Source organism: Balaenoptera musculus, chromosome 9 (assembly GCF_009873245.2).
Source record: "Balaenoptera musculus isolate JJ_BM4_2016_0621 chromosome 9, mBalMus1.pri.v3, whole genome shotgun sequence".
NCBI lineage: Eukaryota > Metazoa > Chordata > Mammalia > Artiodactyla > Balaenopteridae > Balaenoptera > Balaenoptera musculus.
The window spans coordinates 22,676,510-22,694,829 of NC_045793.1; the positions used below are offsets into that span (position 1 = coordinate 22,676,510).

An 18,320-nucleotide genomic window follows, 5' to 3' on the forward strand; every position below is an offset into this window, starting at 1 on the left:
AAGAAGAGGGATTACTTGTCATAGGAGAGTCTAGAGCTTATAGAAATGCAAGAATATGTAGACTCTGTCACATGCTGAGAATTTTAAATAAAACACCAAAGGAGGTGTTTAGTGCAAGGTTATTGAAGGAAGTTATAGATATTAAGCCTATTGTATTCAAATGATGTAGATAAATATTGTGATTCTTACTTAATAGATAAAGCCCACAAGTTGAAGTAGCAGACCTAAGGGAGTGAGTGTAGAATGGAAAACCTAGGCCACATCTAATAATTTATTATATACCATAATAAGTTGAAAACTGTAAGCAACATTATTTGGATACTGTGATTAAAATGTATAATAGTCTTTATTAAGTTGATTTTCTGTAATCTGTGATAGCAAAGATAGAAAATATATATAGCAGTGTTTTTTGTTTCCACAGGCTCGTATATTCAATGAAACGCCCATCAATCCAAGAAGATGTTTGCATATTCTTACAAAGATTCTTTACTTATTGAACCAGGTAAATTATTTTGATTTTCCTCAGATTTGTGTCCTGGAATAGAAATATATAACATGCAGTGAAGTACTTTCTGGCAAGTGTAATTATTTATTTTTTAAAAATTCACTTAATTTTAAAATTTACAGTGTTTGATTAACATAATAATATGTAAAATTTCTTGAGGATGAGGAGTATGACAGACACTTCTTTTTTATTCATGAGGTACCAAATCAGCTAAGCGCATAGTAGGATCTCAACTTTGATTTGAATTTAACAAGTATTAGTTAATATTAAAACATGTTGTTTAGATATGTTCAGAAAATAAAAATATATTGCAAAATCTTAGACAAATTCCAGATAGATATTTTATCCTTTTGGAGGGAGTATATTATATTAATATTTTAAAGCTTTGATTTTAACATTCAAATTTTATACAGGCATACCTCATTTTATTATACTTTATTGGATTTTTTTTTACAAATTGAAGGTTTGTGGCAACCCTGCATTGTTAGATGATGGTTAGCATTTTTTTAGCAGTAAAGTATTTTTAAATTAACGTAGGTACATTGTTTTTTTTTGACGTAATGCTATTGCACAGAATAGACTACAGTATAGTGTAAACATAACTTTTATATGCACTGGGAAACCAAAAAATTCCTGTGACGTGCTTTATTGCAGTATTCACTTTATTGCTGTGGTCTGGAACTGAACCCACAGTATCTGCAAGGTATGCCTGTATTTATTTTCCCTACTCCACCACTAGTAGTATGATTCTGCGCTTAACTGTTTTGTGCCTTAATGTCTTTTTCTGTAAATGGGGATTCTGATAATACCTGTTTTATAAAGTTATAATGATTAAATGATACAATAAATGTGAAGCACTGAGAATAGTCCTGGATACATAGTAAACATTCAGGAATAGTTTTCATTCGGTCATTTAGCATATATATTTATTACATACCTGCTGCGTTCTATGCACTGTTTTAGGCACTGGGGACATAGCAGACAAAACCAACAAAAATATTTGCACTCATGAAACATAGATCCCACTTGTGCTTTTTTTTTTCTTTTTAAATTCATTAATTTATTCTTGTCTGCATTGGGTCTTCCTTGCAGTGCACAGGCTTTCTCTAGTTGCAGCGAGCGAGGGCTACTCTTTGTTGTGGTGTGCGGGCTTCTCATTGTCGTGGCTTCTCTTGTTGAGGAACACAGGCTCCAAGCGCGCAGGCTTCAGTAGTTGCGGTGTGCCGGCTCAGTAGTTGTGGCGCACGGGCTCTAGAGTGCAGGCTCAGTAGTTGTGGCGCTTAGTTGCTCCGCGGCATGTGGGATCTTCCCGGACCAGGGATCGAACCCGTGTCCCCTCTATTGGCAGGCGGATTCTTAACCACTGCACCGCCAGGGAAGTCCCCCACTTGCTGTTATCGTTACTTATTTAATTTTTTTTTCTTGTGTGTGGTTTTATTTATTTATTTATTTGTTTGTTTCGTGTGTGTTTTTTTGGTTTTTTTGCTTCAGACTGAAAAATCTCATGATTTTTAGTCTAGGGCTTTAGAAAATTTGAGTCTGTTTCTTAGACACACACACACACACACACACACACACACACACACACACACACACACACACACACACACACACACCCCACACACACACACACACCCCCACACACACACACACCCTACCTCAGGTGGTTTACATATGGTGCTAAGAAGACTGTGGTTTCCAATTTGAATTCCATGAGAATATTTTTACTATGTTTCATGACTGAAGACCTCATCCAGAGACATGAAGTTTTGTAGCTTGCAAATGGAGGCAGAGCAACAAGAACATGCTTTTAAATAAAATATATCTATTCACAAACATATATCCTTGTGTGGTATTATATTAGAAACATTTAATGCAAAGTCAGTTTGATTTAACTTTTCATAGCATGCATTGTGTCCAAGTTGGGGAACTCCAGTCTGTAAACAGAATTTTGAGTAGTTAAAGTTGGTTCAGAGTAGCATATATTTTTATATTGACCGATACTGCTTTTATGGGCAACTCATGTTTAAACGTATAATTATCTTGATAAGGAAGTTACCCACACAGTCTGATAAACACAGTCAACTAGGTGAACAGATTTGGGAACTTTAGCTTTATCTTTTGCCTAGTTCTTGGTAGTGCTTTATGGAAAAATACTTCTAAGTTTCTACCAGAGTTGACATATCCGTATATTCTCTGAGTTTCAAGTCAAAAAGTAGGGACTTCGGATTTACTGTACTAGTATGACTGACAAGTAGATGGGCATCTGTATATTCTCTAAATATGAAAGAAAGTAAGGGAAATCTGTTGCTGATGAGCAAGCTGGGTACTCTGACTTAAGTAATTGTAAACTCTTATACTTTGTCTTTCATCCTAAACTTTCAGGGTTTTTCATCAAAATTTGTTTATTCTTATACCCATGACAAATAGATTGACTAGTTATCTAGTTATATTTTTTATGAGAGCTGAAGCCCTGAAAAGTGATTGAGCCTAACATATTATATAGGATTGCTTTTAATGAAGAAGTTAAATATTGAAATGGTAATGTTTCAGGTGGTCTGTGGTCTGCAGTGTTTTGACTATTAATAAAATATTGGGTTGGCCAAAAAGTTTGTTTGGGTTTTTCTGTTACATCTTACAGAAAAACCCAAACGAACTTTTTGGCCAATCCAATAGGTTATCTAACACCTCGCTACTCAAAAATACGTGGTTCCCAGATCAGCAGCATTCACATCACTGGGAGCCAATTAGAAATGGAAAATTTTAGGGTTCACACCAGAGCCACTGAATCAAAATCTGCATTTTGGGAAGATCCTCCGATGATTTATTAAGCACGTTGAAGTTCTGATCCAAAGCGTGTTTTTAGGGGCTTGAGCCAGTGTCTTGAGATATATTAGCAGCCCTATAAGCCTTACTTTTATATAACTAATCTGATTCCTGCCCTTTTGGTTGGTCCCTTTTTGCCATGTTTTCTGGGATTCCTAATAGATAGTTCTTTACAGTTTAATATTTATTATGCTCCTATGATATGTCAGGCATTGGATTATAGAAATGTAGAAGGTATGATCTCTGCTCTTAGGCAATGTAACAATAACATCCTGTTCTGATTAGGAAGTCAACTTACTATCATTTTCTATCTCCTTGTAAATCACAATTCTTCAGGGAATTTAAAATAGTTCCTGCTAAAAAGTTAGATACCACTGTTCTAGAACTTTCATAAAAGCATGGTGTATGATAATGAATTGTTTTAAATAAGGAATGGATAAATGGCTATGTAGGTTTATAAATTAAAAGCCAGAAAAATAGCAAAGAGGCACAATGTTTATACAGAGAGTTTTTCCTGAGTTCTAAAAGATCTTTGCAGAAATAAATGGAAAATCCTTAATTTTTTTTGAATTTAAGAAATTGTTTTAATTTAAACTTAATTTAAATTACTTAGGGTGAACACTTTGGAACTACGGAAGCCACAGAAGCCTTCTTTGCAATGACTCGATTGTTTCAATCTAATGATGTAAGTCTTTTTATTTTTTTTTAAAATTCTTTTAGGCTATAAAAAGCTCCTTTTATCTGTTTTCCTTGGGGGAACTTAGAGTGCTCCAAATTAGGGAAAGTTGCTTGAAATGTTTAAAATTACTTAAAAATTTTCTCTTCATAAAATTTATAAATGTTCAGTAAAGGACATATGAAAATGAAAGAATGAAAGTATATAGTTTAAAGCTGTTCACTCACAGATCTACCATGCTGTCATAAAAACTGCTAATATCCAGCTTCTGGCGTGACACTGCGAAGGTGGACTGGTATAGAAGTCAGAGGACATAGCTATCACATCTCTAAGTTCTTAGTCAAGTTTCTGGTGGGCCTGGGGTTGCTGTTGGCAGATGAGAAGAAGAGCTGGATGCAGAGTGGGGAAGAGGACATGGAGTAGGGAAAAAGAAGAGTGAGGACAAACTAAAGCTGCCAGCACCCCTGCATCTGTCTCTCATTACCTTCGACCACCCTGACTTTCAAGCATAATGTCTGCTTCACTTCTGTCTTCCAAATGTGGCACATACTTCCTTTTTGCCCAGCTCTGACTCAGAACCATCAGAGAAGGGGATTGTGGGATCTGTATTTCCCAGCTTTCTGTTAACATAAATTGGCCAAATTGTACAGTTCTTTTGGTATGTATTGCATATCATCACAGGCCACATTTTGTGCCTGACCCTGAGGACTTTATAGGATTTGAGTCTGGTTATGTGTCTAGATAGTGAGCAGTTTGGGGATTAGGTCCTCAGGAACATTGGCGTCCCATGTAAGGCAACTATCTCAGGGAAAGTCAGTGCACATTCTTCAGGCAAATGGAGCCTAATTTCCTCAGACAGGGTATGAAGGACTGCTTCTACTTGCCCAGGAGGCTTGGAGGAATTTAGAGGTTCAAGGTACTTTGCTTCATCGGAATCTGCCCATATATCCCCATTCCAATTTTCAGGGCCCCACTCCTTGCCAATCATGGTCCTAACTTTAACATAAAATGGCTCACAAGGGGGTAAATTGAAGTTGCATTGTAATTCAGTCACCTGCAGGATATACTTTTCAGAAATCTCAGCCCTGTGTCCACATGGCATGAGGCTTTCTATTAAGGCATTATGGACATTTTCTAGTCCCTGACGTAGACCTTAAGCTGCGAATTCAAAACTCTGAGCTTAGCATTTTCTTTTACCTAGTTTGCCAGTGTACTTAGAAGGAAGTAGCCCATTATACAACTCATTTTTACAAAAATGTTCTATGGCAGCAACTAGTTGATTACCCAAACCTTTGTCTTCTATAGTCCTTGATTATACTTGTCTGCAGGTGATGATTTAAGTATTTTGCCACGGCATGCCATGGATGACTAGTGTCCCCTTTACCACTGGAGACAGGGTCATTAATTCCTTTTATCAAATCAGAAAAGCAATTTCAGATTCCTATCCTTAACGCCCTATTTCCCTTTAATCACTTCCTGTACCAAAACTTGGGGTTCAATCAGGGAAGCAGAATTACTGTGTTTATTTATTTTTTATTTTTTTAAAATTTATTTATTTATTTTTGGCTGTGTTGGGTCTTCGTTTCTGTGCGAGGGTTTTCTCTAGTTGCGGCGAGCGGGGGCCACTCTTCATCGCGGTGCGCGGGCCTCTCACTGTCACGGCCTCTCTTGTTGTGGAGCACAGGCTCCAGACGTGCAGGCTCAGTAGTTGTGGCTCACGGGCCCAGTTGCCCCGCGGCATGTGGGATCTTCCCAGACCAGGACTCGAACCCGTGTCCCCTGCATTGGCAGGCAGATTCTCAACCACTGTGCCACCAGGGAAGCCCCACTGTGTTTATTATTGAATTATTTATTAGAGGAATTAAACTAGAAAATGAGGCATTTCAAGCTGCTGGAGAGTGGGGTCACGGAGAGGGACTATCATAAAAGTTATGGAAGGCTGCTCCAGGTGTCTTGGGGTAGGCCAGAGGCTGTCGTTGCTCACAGGGCTGGCAGTTGGGAAGAAGAGCTGGACATGGAGCAGGGAAGAGGATGCAGAGCAGGGAAGAAATAGCGTGAGGACAAACTCGAAGCCTCTAGCACAGAGGTTGTATTAAGAGAAGAAGACATGAAATAGTTTTCTAGGAAATGGATTGGGGAAATGTAGGATTGTTGGACAGGACGCATGGCCCCTTCAAGTTAGTGGTCATGAATTTAAAGTATTCCCAGGTAGCATGGAGAATGTTTTTCTCTAGCTACAGGCTTCAGGTTAAGGCATGGAACAGTTAAAGATGGGATTTAATCAAGATTGGGGTTTTGCCATGTTGGTAAGCAGAGGGAGGAACAAGGAAATTGAGTGATTGAAATATTGACTGTGGAGACTATGTTTGGTTCGGAGGCGAGTAAGAACAGGGGCTGATTGGGACAGTAAAGAGTTGATGGAATCAATGGCTTGTAGGTCATGGTGGAGCAAAAGAGTTGAGTCAGGAGTGGTGGTTGGAGAGCGAATGCTTGGAAATGAAATACAGAAGGGGTACTGTTATTGATATAGGCTGTGACAATGGAAGCTGGTAATTGCAATAGGAAGGACAGGATCATTGGAGAAGAAGAGGTCAATTCCATGGAGTATTCAGAGTTTTAGAAATTCTGTCTGTATGGATATTAAAATCACCAACAATTATTACTGGGGTTTTATTGGAAATAGTGATAGTAAACAAAGTACTAATTTTTTTTTTAAATAAGGGAAGTAACCTAGGGTCTATATATGCAACCAGCAGTGGTGGCAAGTGCTGCAGTCTAATGGCATAAGCTTTTTTTTTTTTTTTTTTTTTTTAATGGCATAAGCTTTAAAGCCAGAGTTTTTAGGGATGAAAGAGGTACAGTGAAAGAAGTCAGTGCAGTGATTTTGCAGAGGCAATGAGGATCAACTTGAACAGCTTCCCTACCTGTTGGTCTGTTGGCACGAGGGAGAAATGGCCACCATTTGAGAGGGCTGCAGGCGAATCCTCAGGGGAGAGCCAGGTCTCAGTTAGAGAAAAGATGGGAATGTTTAGAGAAGAGTTTAAGGATATAAGGGGTTTTGCTGTTGAAAATGCTAGAGAACCTGATTGAAGGGGTTTGGAATTTGTGGAGGGATGGAAGATGGAGTCAGATTAGGTGCTCATCCAGTGTCCAGGAGATGAGTAATGACCAGGATATTTTATTTTTTTTTGTAGTGACTGAGGTTTAGTAACCATGTACAGCATGATGTGATTTGTTTTGATGGTCCCTTAGGCAGAATATGGAATTGAGGATATGATTTTTTGTGGGGAGGATGAGGGGGTTTTGCCAGCAGCATGTGGAGCTCCTTCCTTTCCCAGCCTTCCTTTACCAGAGGGTAATTATTATTTTGAGATTGGTATCCTCCTATGTTTATATATTATATCTGTTTGTATCCATAATCTATACTTAGTATTTTAAAATATAATATGAATGATGTCATCTTCATATTATTTTGCAATTTAAAAAATTAATATATTTTTGAGATCTGCCCACTTGCTACAAGTACTTTTACTTTATTCTGTTTTACTGCTGTATGGAATCCCAGTATGTGAATATACAGTATTCTTATTTATTTATCCATTCTCCCACTGGTAGATCTATAAGTTGCTTCTACTTTTTTGCTATTACAAATGACATTACACATAATGTTTATGTACATGTCTTCTTGTGCACATAGAGAATTTTTCTGGGGTAGATACCTCTAAGTGGAATTTCTAGGTAATGCTATTTATACGATCTTGCCAAATTGATCTTAAAGGGTTGTACTAATTTACACTGATTTGCTTCCAAATCCTTACCTGCTCCAAATAATAATTTCTTATTATCTGATCTAAATATTTGCCATTCACAAGAAGGTGATATGGCATCTCTTTGTGGTTTTAATTTGCATTACCATATCACTGCTGAAATTGAAACTCTTTTCGTATAGTTAGTGGCCATTTTACTTTTCCTCCTCTGTGAATTGTCTGTTTATATTCTTTGCTTATTTATATTCCTTCTATTGATTTATAGGTTTATAACTTTATTTTAGCCTTTAAAAAATCTGCTTTGTTTTTTTAATTTTAAAAATCAGCTTAAATATACAATAAAATTCACCAATTAAGTGTACAGTTGTGTTTTGACCAGTGTATAGAGTCATGGAACAATTACCACAGTCATGATATAGAAACTTTTCATCACCCCAGAATGTGCCCCCATATTTCTTAGTTGTCTATCTCCTCCCTCAGCCCCTAGCACCTGGCAATCACTGATTTACTTCCTGACAACATAGTTTTGCATTTTCTAGAATTTCATTTAGATTTAATAATATAGTATATAGTCATTTATGACTTTTATGTCTTGTTTCTTTCCCTTAGCTTTTGAGATTGATCCAAGTTTTTGTATGTATCAGTAGTTTGTTCATTTTTATTGCTGAGTAGTATTCCATTGTATGGAGGTAGTCTTTATTTATCCATTCACAAGTTAATGGATATTTGGGTTGTTCCAGTTTATAGATATTATAAACAAAGCTGCTAAAAATATTCAAGTACAAGTCTTTGTGTGGACCTATGTTTTCATTTTCTTTGGTTAGTATCTAGAAGTGGCATTCTTGGGTTTGCATTTCCTGAATGATGAATGTATTAAGCATGTATTAAGCAAATATATGCTTATTGGCCATCCGTTTATCTACTTTGGTGAAGTGTCTGTTGAAATCTTTTACCTTTTTTTAAAAAAAAAATCAGGTTGTTTATCTTCTGCTTATTGAGTTGTAGGTGCTTTTTTAATTTTCTGAATACAAGACCTTCATCAGATAGGTGTTTTGTAAATATTTTCTCCTTCCCAGATCCCAGTCTGTGGCTTGCCTTTTCATTCACTCACCACTGCATTCTTTTTCTTTTTTTTTTTTTAAGTATAATATACAAATGGTAAAATTCACCCTTTTTAGGGTATAGTTTTACGAGTTTTGACAAATGCATACAGTAGTATTATCATCACTGCAGTCAAGATTTAGAACATTTCCATCACTCCAAAAAGTTCCCTACTATATGATCTATTCCTCGCATCCTCAGGCCCAGGAAACCAATAATCTCTTTTCTTTCCTTATAGTTTTGCCTTTCCAGGAAGTCATAAGAATGATATCATACTATATGAAGCCTTTTGAGTCTTCTTTTCAGGCACTTAGCATAATTCATTTGAGATTTTTCCATGTTATTTTTTGTGTCAGTTTACTCCTTTTTATTTCATTGTAGTAATTTGTTGTATGGATGTACCTCAGTTTATTTGTTCATTAGCTGAAGAGCATTTGGTTTGTTACCATTTTTTGGTGGTTATGAATAATGTTGCTATAAACATTCATGTATAAGTTTTTAAATGTAAGTTTTTATTTCTCTTGGGTAAATACCTAGGAGTGGAATTGCTGGGTCATATGATAGGTGTATGTATGTTTAACTTTGTAAGAAACTGCCAACGCATTTTCCAAAGTGACAGTACCATTCCCCCCATTACTGTATGAAGCTTCTAGTAGCTCTGCATTCTGGCCGGCACCTGGTATTATATGTTTTTTTTGTTTTTTTGTTTTTTTTTAATTTTAGTCATTCTAATACGTATGTAGTGGTATCTCTTTGTAGTTTTAATTTGCATTTCCCTAATGACTAATTATCTCAAAATCTTTTTATGTGCTTTTGTTGCCTTCTATATATCTTCCATGATGAAGGATCTGTTCATATCTTTTGCCTATTTTTAATAATTTGGTTGTATATTTCCTTATTATTGAGTTTTGAAGGTCTTAATGTATTCTGGATAGAAGTTGTTTATCAGATGTTTCCCAAATATTTTCTCCTAGTCTGTGTCTTGTTTTTTCACTTCCTTAGTCTTTAAAAGAGCAGAAGTTTTTAATTTTGATGAAGTCCAGTTTATCAGGGTTTTTTTTCCTGTTACGGATTGTGCTTTTGATGTGTATTATAGAAATCTTTGCCTAACCCAAGGTCACAGAGATTTTCTCCTCTGTTTTTTCCCTAGGCATTTTGTAGTTTTTGTGTCTTAAATTGCTTTAGGATCATTTTGAGTTAATTTTTGTACATGATATAAAGTGAGGGTTGAATTTCTTTTCATCTCCTTCCTCTTCCTCTACCACCCGCTCCTTTTTCTCCTCCTTTCTTTTCTCATCAAATTCTACTGGAATAATTGAATATCAGTATGGAGGGAGGAGGAGGAGGAAGAAATAATGATGATTGCGTTACAATGGCACATTGGAACATTCTATTTTTTTTATTGCTATATATATCTGTTCTTATTCCAGTATCACACTGTCTTGATTACCGTAGCTTTATAGTAAGTTTTAAATCAGGTAGTGCATGTTTTCCTATTTTATTATTATTTTTTTCTTTTTCAAAGTTGTTTTGGCTCTTCTAAGTTCTTTGCATTCCTCTATGCATTTTAGAATCAACTTGTCCATTTCTATCAAAAAAGGCCTGCTGGAATGTTGATGGTGATTGCATTGACTCTAAAGATCAATATGTTCAACTATACTTCAAGAAAATTAAAAAAAAAAGATCAATTGGAGGAGAATTGACATTATAACATTATTGAGTTTTCTACTCCATAGACATGGTATATATTTCCCTTTATTCAGGTCTCTAATTTCTGTCAGCAGTATTGTAGCTTTCAACATACAAGTCTTATACACATTTTGTGAACTTTATCCCTGAAGCAGTTAACATTTTTTATACTATTGCATTTGTATTGTTTGTAGGTAGTCTATAGAGATTAAATTGATTTTTGTATATTGACCTGTTTCCTGTGATCTTGTTAAATTTATTTATTACTTCTAGGAGTATTTTGGGAGATTCCTTAGGATTTACTTTTTTCAGTCTGTATGCTTTTTATTTGTTTATCTTACCTTTTTGTCTTCTTGCACTATTGTATAGTGTGAATAGAAGTGATGGTAGAGGACATCCTTGCTTTGTTCCTGATCTTAGAGGGAAGGTATTTAATCTTTCACCATTAAATGTGATGCTGGCTCCAAGTTTTTCATAAGTGACCTTTATCAGGTTGAGGAATTTCCTTTCTATTCCTAGTTTGCTGGGAGATTTTTTTTTTTCCATAAATGGGTATTGAATTTGGTCAAATGTCTTTTCTATATCCATTGAATTATTATGGTTTCTCTTTTTTAGTATATTAATATGGTGAGATGCATTTATTTTCCTGGAAAATATAAAATCTTTGTTTTCTGTTTGTTAAAATTTGTTATGGATTTTGAGTCTGTGGTCATGAAATATATTTATGTATAGTTTTTTCTTGGGTTTTGTATTTGGGTAATGCTGGCTTCATAAAATGAATTGAGAAGTGTTTCTTTGTCTTCTGCTCTCTGGAAGAGTTTTTGGAGAATCATTATTAATTTTTCCTGAAATGTTTGATGGAGTTCACTATTGAAACCATCTTTATTGTAGGAAGGTTTTTGATACTTAACTACTTTAAAAGGAAATAGATATGCTGCTATTCAGATTATTTGTCTTCTTGAGTGATCCCTGGTAGTTTGTGTCTTTCAAGGAATTTGTCCATTTCATTTAAATTGTTGAACTTCATTGGCATAAAACTGTTCGTAATATCTCCTTATTCTTTTAATGTTTGAGGATCTGTAGTGATATCTCTTTTTTCACTTTGATATTGGTAAATTTTATCTTCTCTCTTTTATTCCTGCGAAGTTTGTCTAGAGGTTTATAAATATTATTGATCTCTTCACAGAACCAGCTTTTTGTCTCATTGACTTTTCTCTATTGTTTTTCTCTTCCAAACTGTGCACTTAATTGTGCAAAACAAACAAAAAACACAACACACACACACACACATGCTAAAAAATCAAGCCAGAAGAAGGAAAAGAAAAGAATGATAGATCAAGCAGGACAAACATAAATTATATAATAAGATGGTAGATATAGACCCAAATACATCATTGTCGCATTAAATGTAAATAAACAACATAAAGAACATTTACAGAAATTGACTATATACTGAGCCATAAAACAATATGCAACAAATTTCAAATGAATGAAATTGTGTATCTTATGTTCTCTAATTACATTGGATTAGTGTTGGAAATCAATAATAAAAGAGTAACTAGATAATTCACCATATTTTTTGATATTAAGAACACATTTATGGAAATTCCTCAGCCGTCCAGTGATTAGGACTCCATGCTTTCACTGCTGAGGGCGCAGGTTCAATCCCTGGTCAGGGAACAAAGATCCTGCAAGGCACAAGGCCAAAAAAACAAAAGAACACATTTCTGTTCTGTTTCCAGCCATGATGAAGTAAAGGGGCTAGATTTATCCTGCTACCATAAATACCTAGAAAAAAAATACATATATATATATATATATATATATATATATATATATATATATATAAAACACAGTAGTTTTTCAGAAATTAGATTAACAAGCATTCCAGGATTATGATCTGAAGAAAGAGAAAAACCTAGGGTTGTGCTAGTTCATTTCCTAGGGGCAGATTACAGTTCTCAGGTTAGGGAGGGCATACTGAAAAGGAGCCTACCTATCTCTCTGAGCCGAGAAAACAGATGGAGTTTGGGAAAGCCAAGAAATCTTAAACTTGTAGGGCAGAGTACTAGAGAGGAAGGAGGTGTGGGGAGAGGGAAGGAGGGAAGAAAGAAAGAAAGGAAAGAGATAGTTCCAGCAATCTGCTGAGGGTCTCCCCTTGAATCTTTAGATAAGAACTGGCCTGTGCATACGTAAAAGGAAAGCTACCTAAGGCCAAAGAAAGAATCACCAGGACACAGTGCTGAGAATAATTCATATTCCTACCAGTGAGAGTGGGAAGACCTTGTCATCTTGTATAGTTCTCAGAAAGGTACACCCTAGTAATGGGAATATATTAGCCTTAGACTAAGGCTTTAAAAAGCTTATACACAAGCCTCAAAAGTGAAAAACTGATCCCAGGTAACTTAACCTCATGACAGAGTAAAGTGCAACACTATATAAAAGAATTCAACAAAATCCAGCTCCTAACAACATAAGCTTCATAATGTACAGCATTCAATAAAAAATTACCAGGTATGCAGAGAAGCAGGAAAATATTATCCAGACCAGGAGAAAAATGGATCAACAGGCACAAGCCCAGAAATGATAAAGATGATGGAATTAGCAGACAGTGACACTAAAACAGCTCTGATAAATCCATCATAAGTTGTTCTAATAAACCCGTTGTAAGTTGAAAATATCGTAAGTCAAAAGTACATTTAATACATCTAACCTACCAAACATCATAGCTTAGCCTAACCTACCTTAAACGTGTTCAGAACACTTACAGTAGCCTATAATTGGGCAAAATCATCTAACACAAAGCCTATTTTATAATAACATGTTGAATATCTTATATAATTTATTGAATACTGAAAGTGAAAAACAGAATGGTTGTATGGGTACAGAATGGTTGTAAGTGTATCAGTTGTTTACCTTTGTGATTGCATAGCTGACTGGAAGCTGCAGCTAAGTGCCGCTGCCCAGCATCACGAGACAGTATTGTACAGCATATTGCTAGATGGGGAAAAGATTAAAATTCAGAATTCGACGTATGGTTTCTACTGAATGCTTATCACTTTTGCACCATCGTAAAGTTGAAAAATCATAAGTTGAACCATTGAAGTTGGGGACCATCTGTAATCTGCATGTGTGTGTGTGTGTGTGTGTGTATATATATATATGTATATATATATATATATATACATACATATATATATATACACACACACACATACACATGCACATTTACATATACATATATTTATATATCATACATTATTTTTGTGCGATTTTTGTTGTTATTGAGATTTACCCATGTCTTTACCACTTTTTTAAAAAAGACTGTTTTTTTGAGAAGTTTTAGGTTCATAGCAAAATTAAGAGAAAGGTACAGAGATTTTACCCACACATGCATAGACTCCCCTATTATCAACATCCCCACCAGGGTGGTACATTTGTTACAATTGATGAACCTACATTGACACATCATTATAACCCAGAGTCCATAGTTTACATTCACTCTTGGTGGTGTACATTCTGTGAGTTTGGACAAATGTATATGACATGTATCCATCATTAAAATATCATACAGAGTATTTTCACTGTCCTAAAAATCCTCTGTACTCTGCCTGTTTATCCCTAACTCCCTCCCTCCCCCAACCCCTGTCAACCACGGGTCTTTTTACTGTCTCCATAGCTTTGTCTTTTCCAGAGTGTCGTTTAGTTGGAATCATACAGCATGTAGCGTTTTCATATTGACTTCTTTCAGTTAGTAATATGCATTTAAGTTTCCCCCGTGTTTTTTCATGGCTTGATAGCTCATTTCCTGTTAGTACTAAATAATATTCTGTTGTCTGGATGTACCATAGTTTATCCATTCCCCTACTAAAGGATATCTTTGTTGCTTCCAAGTTTGGCAATTATGAGTAAAGCTGGTATAAACAGCTGTATGTAGGTTTGTGTGTGGACATAAGTTTTCAACTCCTTTGGGTAAATATCAAAGGACACAGTTGCTGGATTGCATGTTCAGAGTATGTTTGGTTTTGTAAGAAATGGTCAAACTATCTTCTAAGGAGGCTGTACCATTTTTATTTCCCAGCAACAACGAATGAGAGTTCCTGTTGCTCCACATCCTCATCAGCATTTGGTGTTGTTAGTGTTCCTGATTTTGACCATTCTGTCAGGAGTGTAGTGGTATCTTGCTGTTTTAATTTACCTTTCCCTGATGACATATAATGAGGAGCATCTTTTCACATACTTATTTGCCTTCTGTTTTTCTTCTTAAGGGAGATATCTGTTAAGGTCTTTGGCCCATTTTAAAATTAGGTTGTTTTTCTTATTTTTGACTTTTAAGAGGTTTTTTTTTGTTTTTGGGGGGGTTTTTCTTGGTGTATTTTGGATAACAGTCCTTTCTCAGTTATGTGTTCTGTAAATATTTTTCCCAGTCTGTGTTATCTTCTCATCCTCTTGACATTGTCTTTTGCAGAGCAGAAGTTTTTAATTGTAATAAAGGCTGACTTATCAATTATTTCTTTCATGGATTATGCCTTTGGTGTTGTATCTAAAAAGTCATCACCATACTCATCATCATCTAAGTTTTCTCCTAGGAATTTTATAGTTTTGCATTTTACATTTAGGTCTGTGGTCGATTTTGAGTTAATTTTTGTGAAGAGTGTAAGGTCTGTGTCTAGATTCATCTTTTTGGCATGCGGATATCCAGTTGTTCTGGCACCATTTGTTGAGGAGACTGTCTTTCCTCCATTGTATTGCCTTTGCTCCTTTGTCAAAGATCAGTTTACTATATTTATGTGGGTATATTTCTGGGTTGTCTTTTCTGTTCCATTGATAAATTTGTCCATTCTTACGCCAATACCACTCTGTCTTGTTACTGTTTACCGCTTTCTTTTTTTTTTTACTCTTCATTCTTTACTGTATTTCTGAGTTATTATCTAGAATAATTTTCCCTGTGCCTGAAGAATATACCTTTTAGAATCCCATCTTTTGTAGACTTTAGATACTTTATCCTGTGCAAGACCCTGGGCTTGTACTTCTGTGGCTATGAGTTGTGTGTTTTTCCATTTTTGGCACCTGTGAATTTCCCTTCATTTTCCCTTGGCTACGTATTAAAATTTTTTCGTTCCTGTTTTATTCAGCATTTCTGTGTATTTGTTTAGGCAGTATAGTTGTTAAAAACACATCTTTGTCAACACTACATTGTCACTCTTTTTAATTTTAGCCAATTTGGTGGGTGTGAGGTGGTATATGAAATGTGGTTTTAATTTGTATTTCCCCAATGACTAACAGTGTTGAGCCTCCATTTTTTGTGCTTTAGCTAAATTTTTTTGGATGTCCAGTTTTTTTTTTCTTTTAATTTTTTAATTTATTATTTATTTATTATTTTTATTTTTGGCTGTGTTGGGTCCTCGTTTCTGTGCGAGGGCTTTCTCCAGTCGCGGCGAGCGGGGGCCACTCTTCACCGCGGTGCGCGGGCCTCTCACCGTCGCGGCCTCTCCCGTTGCGGAGCAGAGGCTCCAGACGCTCAGGCCCAGCAGCTGTGGCTCACGGGCCCAGCCGCTCCGCGGCATGTGGGATCCTCCCAGACCAGGGCTCGAACCCGTGTCCCCTGCATCGGCAGGCAGACTCTCAACCACTGCGCCACCAGGGAAGCCCCGGATCTCCAGTTTTATTCTGCTTCATGGTAGATTTTTATTTAGGGGGGAGTGTAAATTTTCTTCTGCTCTGAAGTTTTGATTGTCATTTTTTTGCTTCTCATAGTAGCTTCATATGGATGTGATATGCCTCATTATCTGCCCATGCTGCCTTTCTTATTCTGGGGTGATTTTTTTCTGTGTTTAATCACCATGAGAATCCTCACTCTGTTCTGCCTGTTCCTTAATAGGCTCAGTAGTCTCCAACAGATCCTTTGTACAGCTTGGACTCTGGAGCTGGGTCTGATGTATTTGAGTTTCACTACTTATAAGAAATTTGAAGTTACTTGGTAGAGAATGAGGCTAGACAGGCTAGAGGAACCAAGGCTTTGAGCATTGAGTATGAGTGTTTATGAATAAAATTGGAGATCCAGGTGAGGAGAAAGGGTGGGCGAAACTTTATTTAACACTTCTTTTGGATCCAGATGTCCATCTAGAAATCTTGATAATTGAAAATAGTAGTTGTACAACCACAAATACCTTAAGGAAAAATATGCTGAACTGAGGAAAACACAGAGTCTGCATGTCTCTCTGTATATATTTTTAAAGAATTTAAAAAATACATTTTCTAGGACAAGCCTTTAGCACTTTGAAAAACCTGTCTTTGGACTCACATTGTCAGAGTCACAGTTTGGGTCTTTCTGTATAAAGACCCATATAATTAACTGAATTTTTGAATTTTCATCTAGGTGTTTTCTACTGTTAGTGCATCAATTACTTGTGTTTAGGAAATACTAGAATTTTGAATATTTTCTCATCCAGGCCTTTTTTTTCTTTTTTTTTTTTCCTTGGCCATGCCTTGCGGCATGCAGCATCTTAGTTCCCTGACCAGGGATTAGACCCGGGCCCCTGCATTGGGTGTGAGGAGTCTTAACTACTGGACCACCAAGGAAGTCCCCTCATCCAGGCACTTTTAAAAGGACTTTTTGGGTAGATGAGAATCTTTTTAAGAATAGCTTTCTAAATATATTTACTTGGGGTCCTCACTTCAAACAGTTTAAAAAACCATTTCCTTATGAATAACCTGTTGCCTTTTATAAATAATTTTTCAGCAAACATTGAGAAGAATGTGCTACCTTACTATCAAAGAAATGGCTACCATCTCTGAGGATGTCATAATTGTCACAAGCAGGTATGTGAATAGTTAAAACCTAGGATGCAATACTTACATATTTAGTGGAGTATTTGTTGTTCTGTTTCTGTTAATTTTACTTTTTGACTGTAAGAAAGCCAATAGGAATTTAAAAGAACATAATGTCTTAAAGCATTCTTTTCTAAAATGTGGTTGTCATGTGAAAACCATCTCTGTCTAATAAAGCTGAGAAGTCACAAAGGATAATACTAATAGATTTGATTACATTTTAGAATGTCATAAAAATATATAAACAAAACTAAAAAGTAAATGATACATTGAAATAAAATATTTATTTAAAAAATTTTTATTTTATATTAGAGTATAGTTGATTTATGAAAAAAATATAACAAGTACATCAAAAGGCTAACATCTATAATATATAAAGAACTCTTATACTTCAAAAAAACTCCGAGTGATACTTCATAAAATAATCAGTATAAAGGGTCTAAATATCTTTAAATAGTCATTCTCACTAGTAACCAAAAAATGTAATTAAAAATTCAAGAATGAGTTACAATATTTTTTTGTTTTGTTTTTTGTGCTTTTTAAGTTCAATTTATTTAAACTAAAAAAAAAAAAAAAACCCCGAAACAGCTCCCCCATTTCTCCCACTCCCCCAGTCCCTGCCTCTGGCAAACCACTAATCTGATCTCTGTATCTGTGTATGTATGAGCCTGGTTTTATGTATGTATTTATTTATTTAGATTCCACATATAAGAGAGATCATATGGTATTTGTCTCTCTCTGTCTGACTTATTTCACTTAGCATAATGCTCTCAAGGTCCATACATGTTGTCACAAATGTCAAGATTTCATGCTTCTTTAACGGCCAAATAATATTCCAATGCATATATGTACAACAATTTCTTTATCCATTCAACTGTTGATGGACACTTAGGTTGTTTCCATATCTTGGCTAATGTAAATAATG

The 18,320-nt window shown here is 35.7% G+C and overlaps 1 protein-coding gene across 2 annotated transcripts in view; it reads left to right on the top strand.

Annotated features, from left to right (window-relative positions):
* The window catches only part of COPG2 (COPI coat complex subunit gamma 2), a 137,724-nt gene that overhangs the window by 1,493 nt on the left and 117,911 nt on the right, over positions 1 to 18,320 (top strand). For both annotated transcript variants that reach the window (XM_036864135.1, XM_036864134.1), the window contains 3 exons: positions 422 to 502; positions 3,945 to 4,016; positions 17,307 to 17,386. In XM_036864135.1, the coding sequence (XP_036720030.1) occupies positions 3,990 to 4,016; positions 17,307 to 17,386 (107 nt within the window). In that variant the 5' untranslated portion in view covers positions 422 to 502; positions 3,945 to 3,989. The remainder of the gene's footprint in view (positions 1 to 421; positions 503 to 3,944; positions 4,017 to 17,306; positions 17,387 to 18,320) is intronic.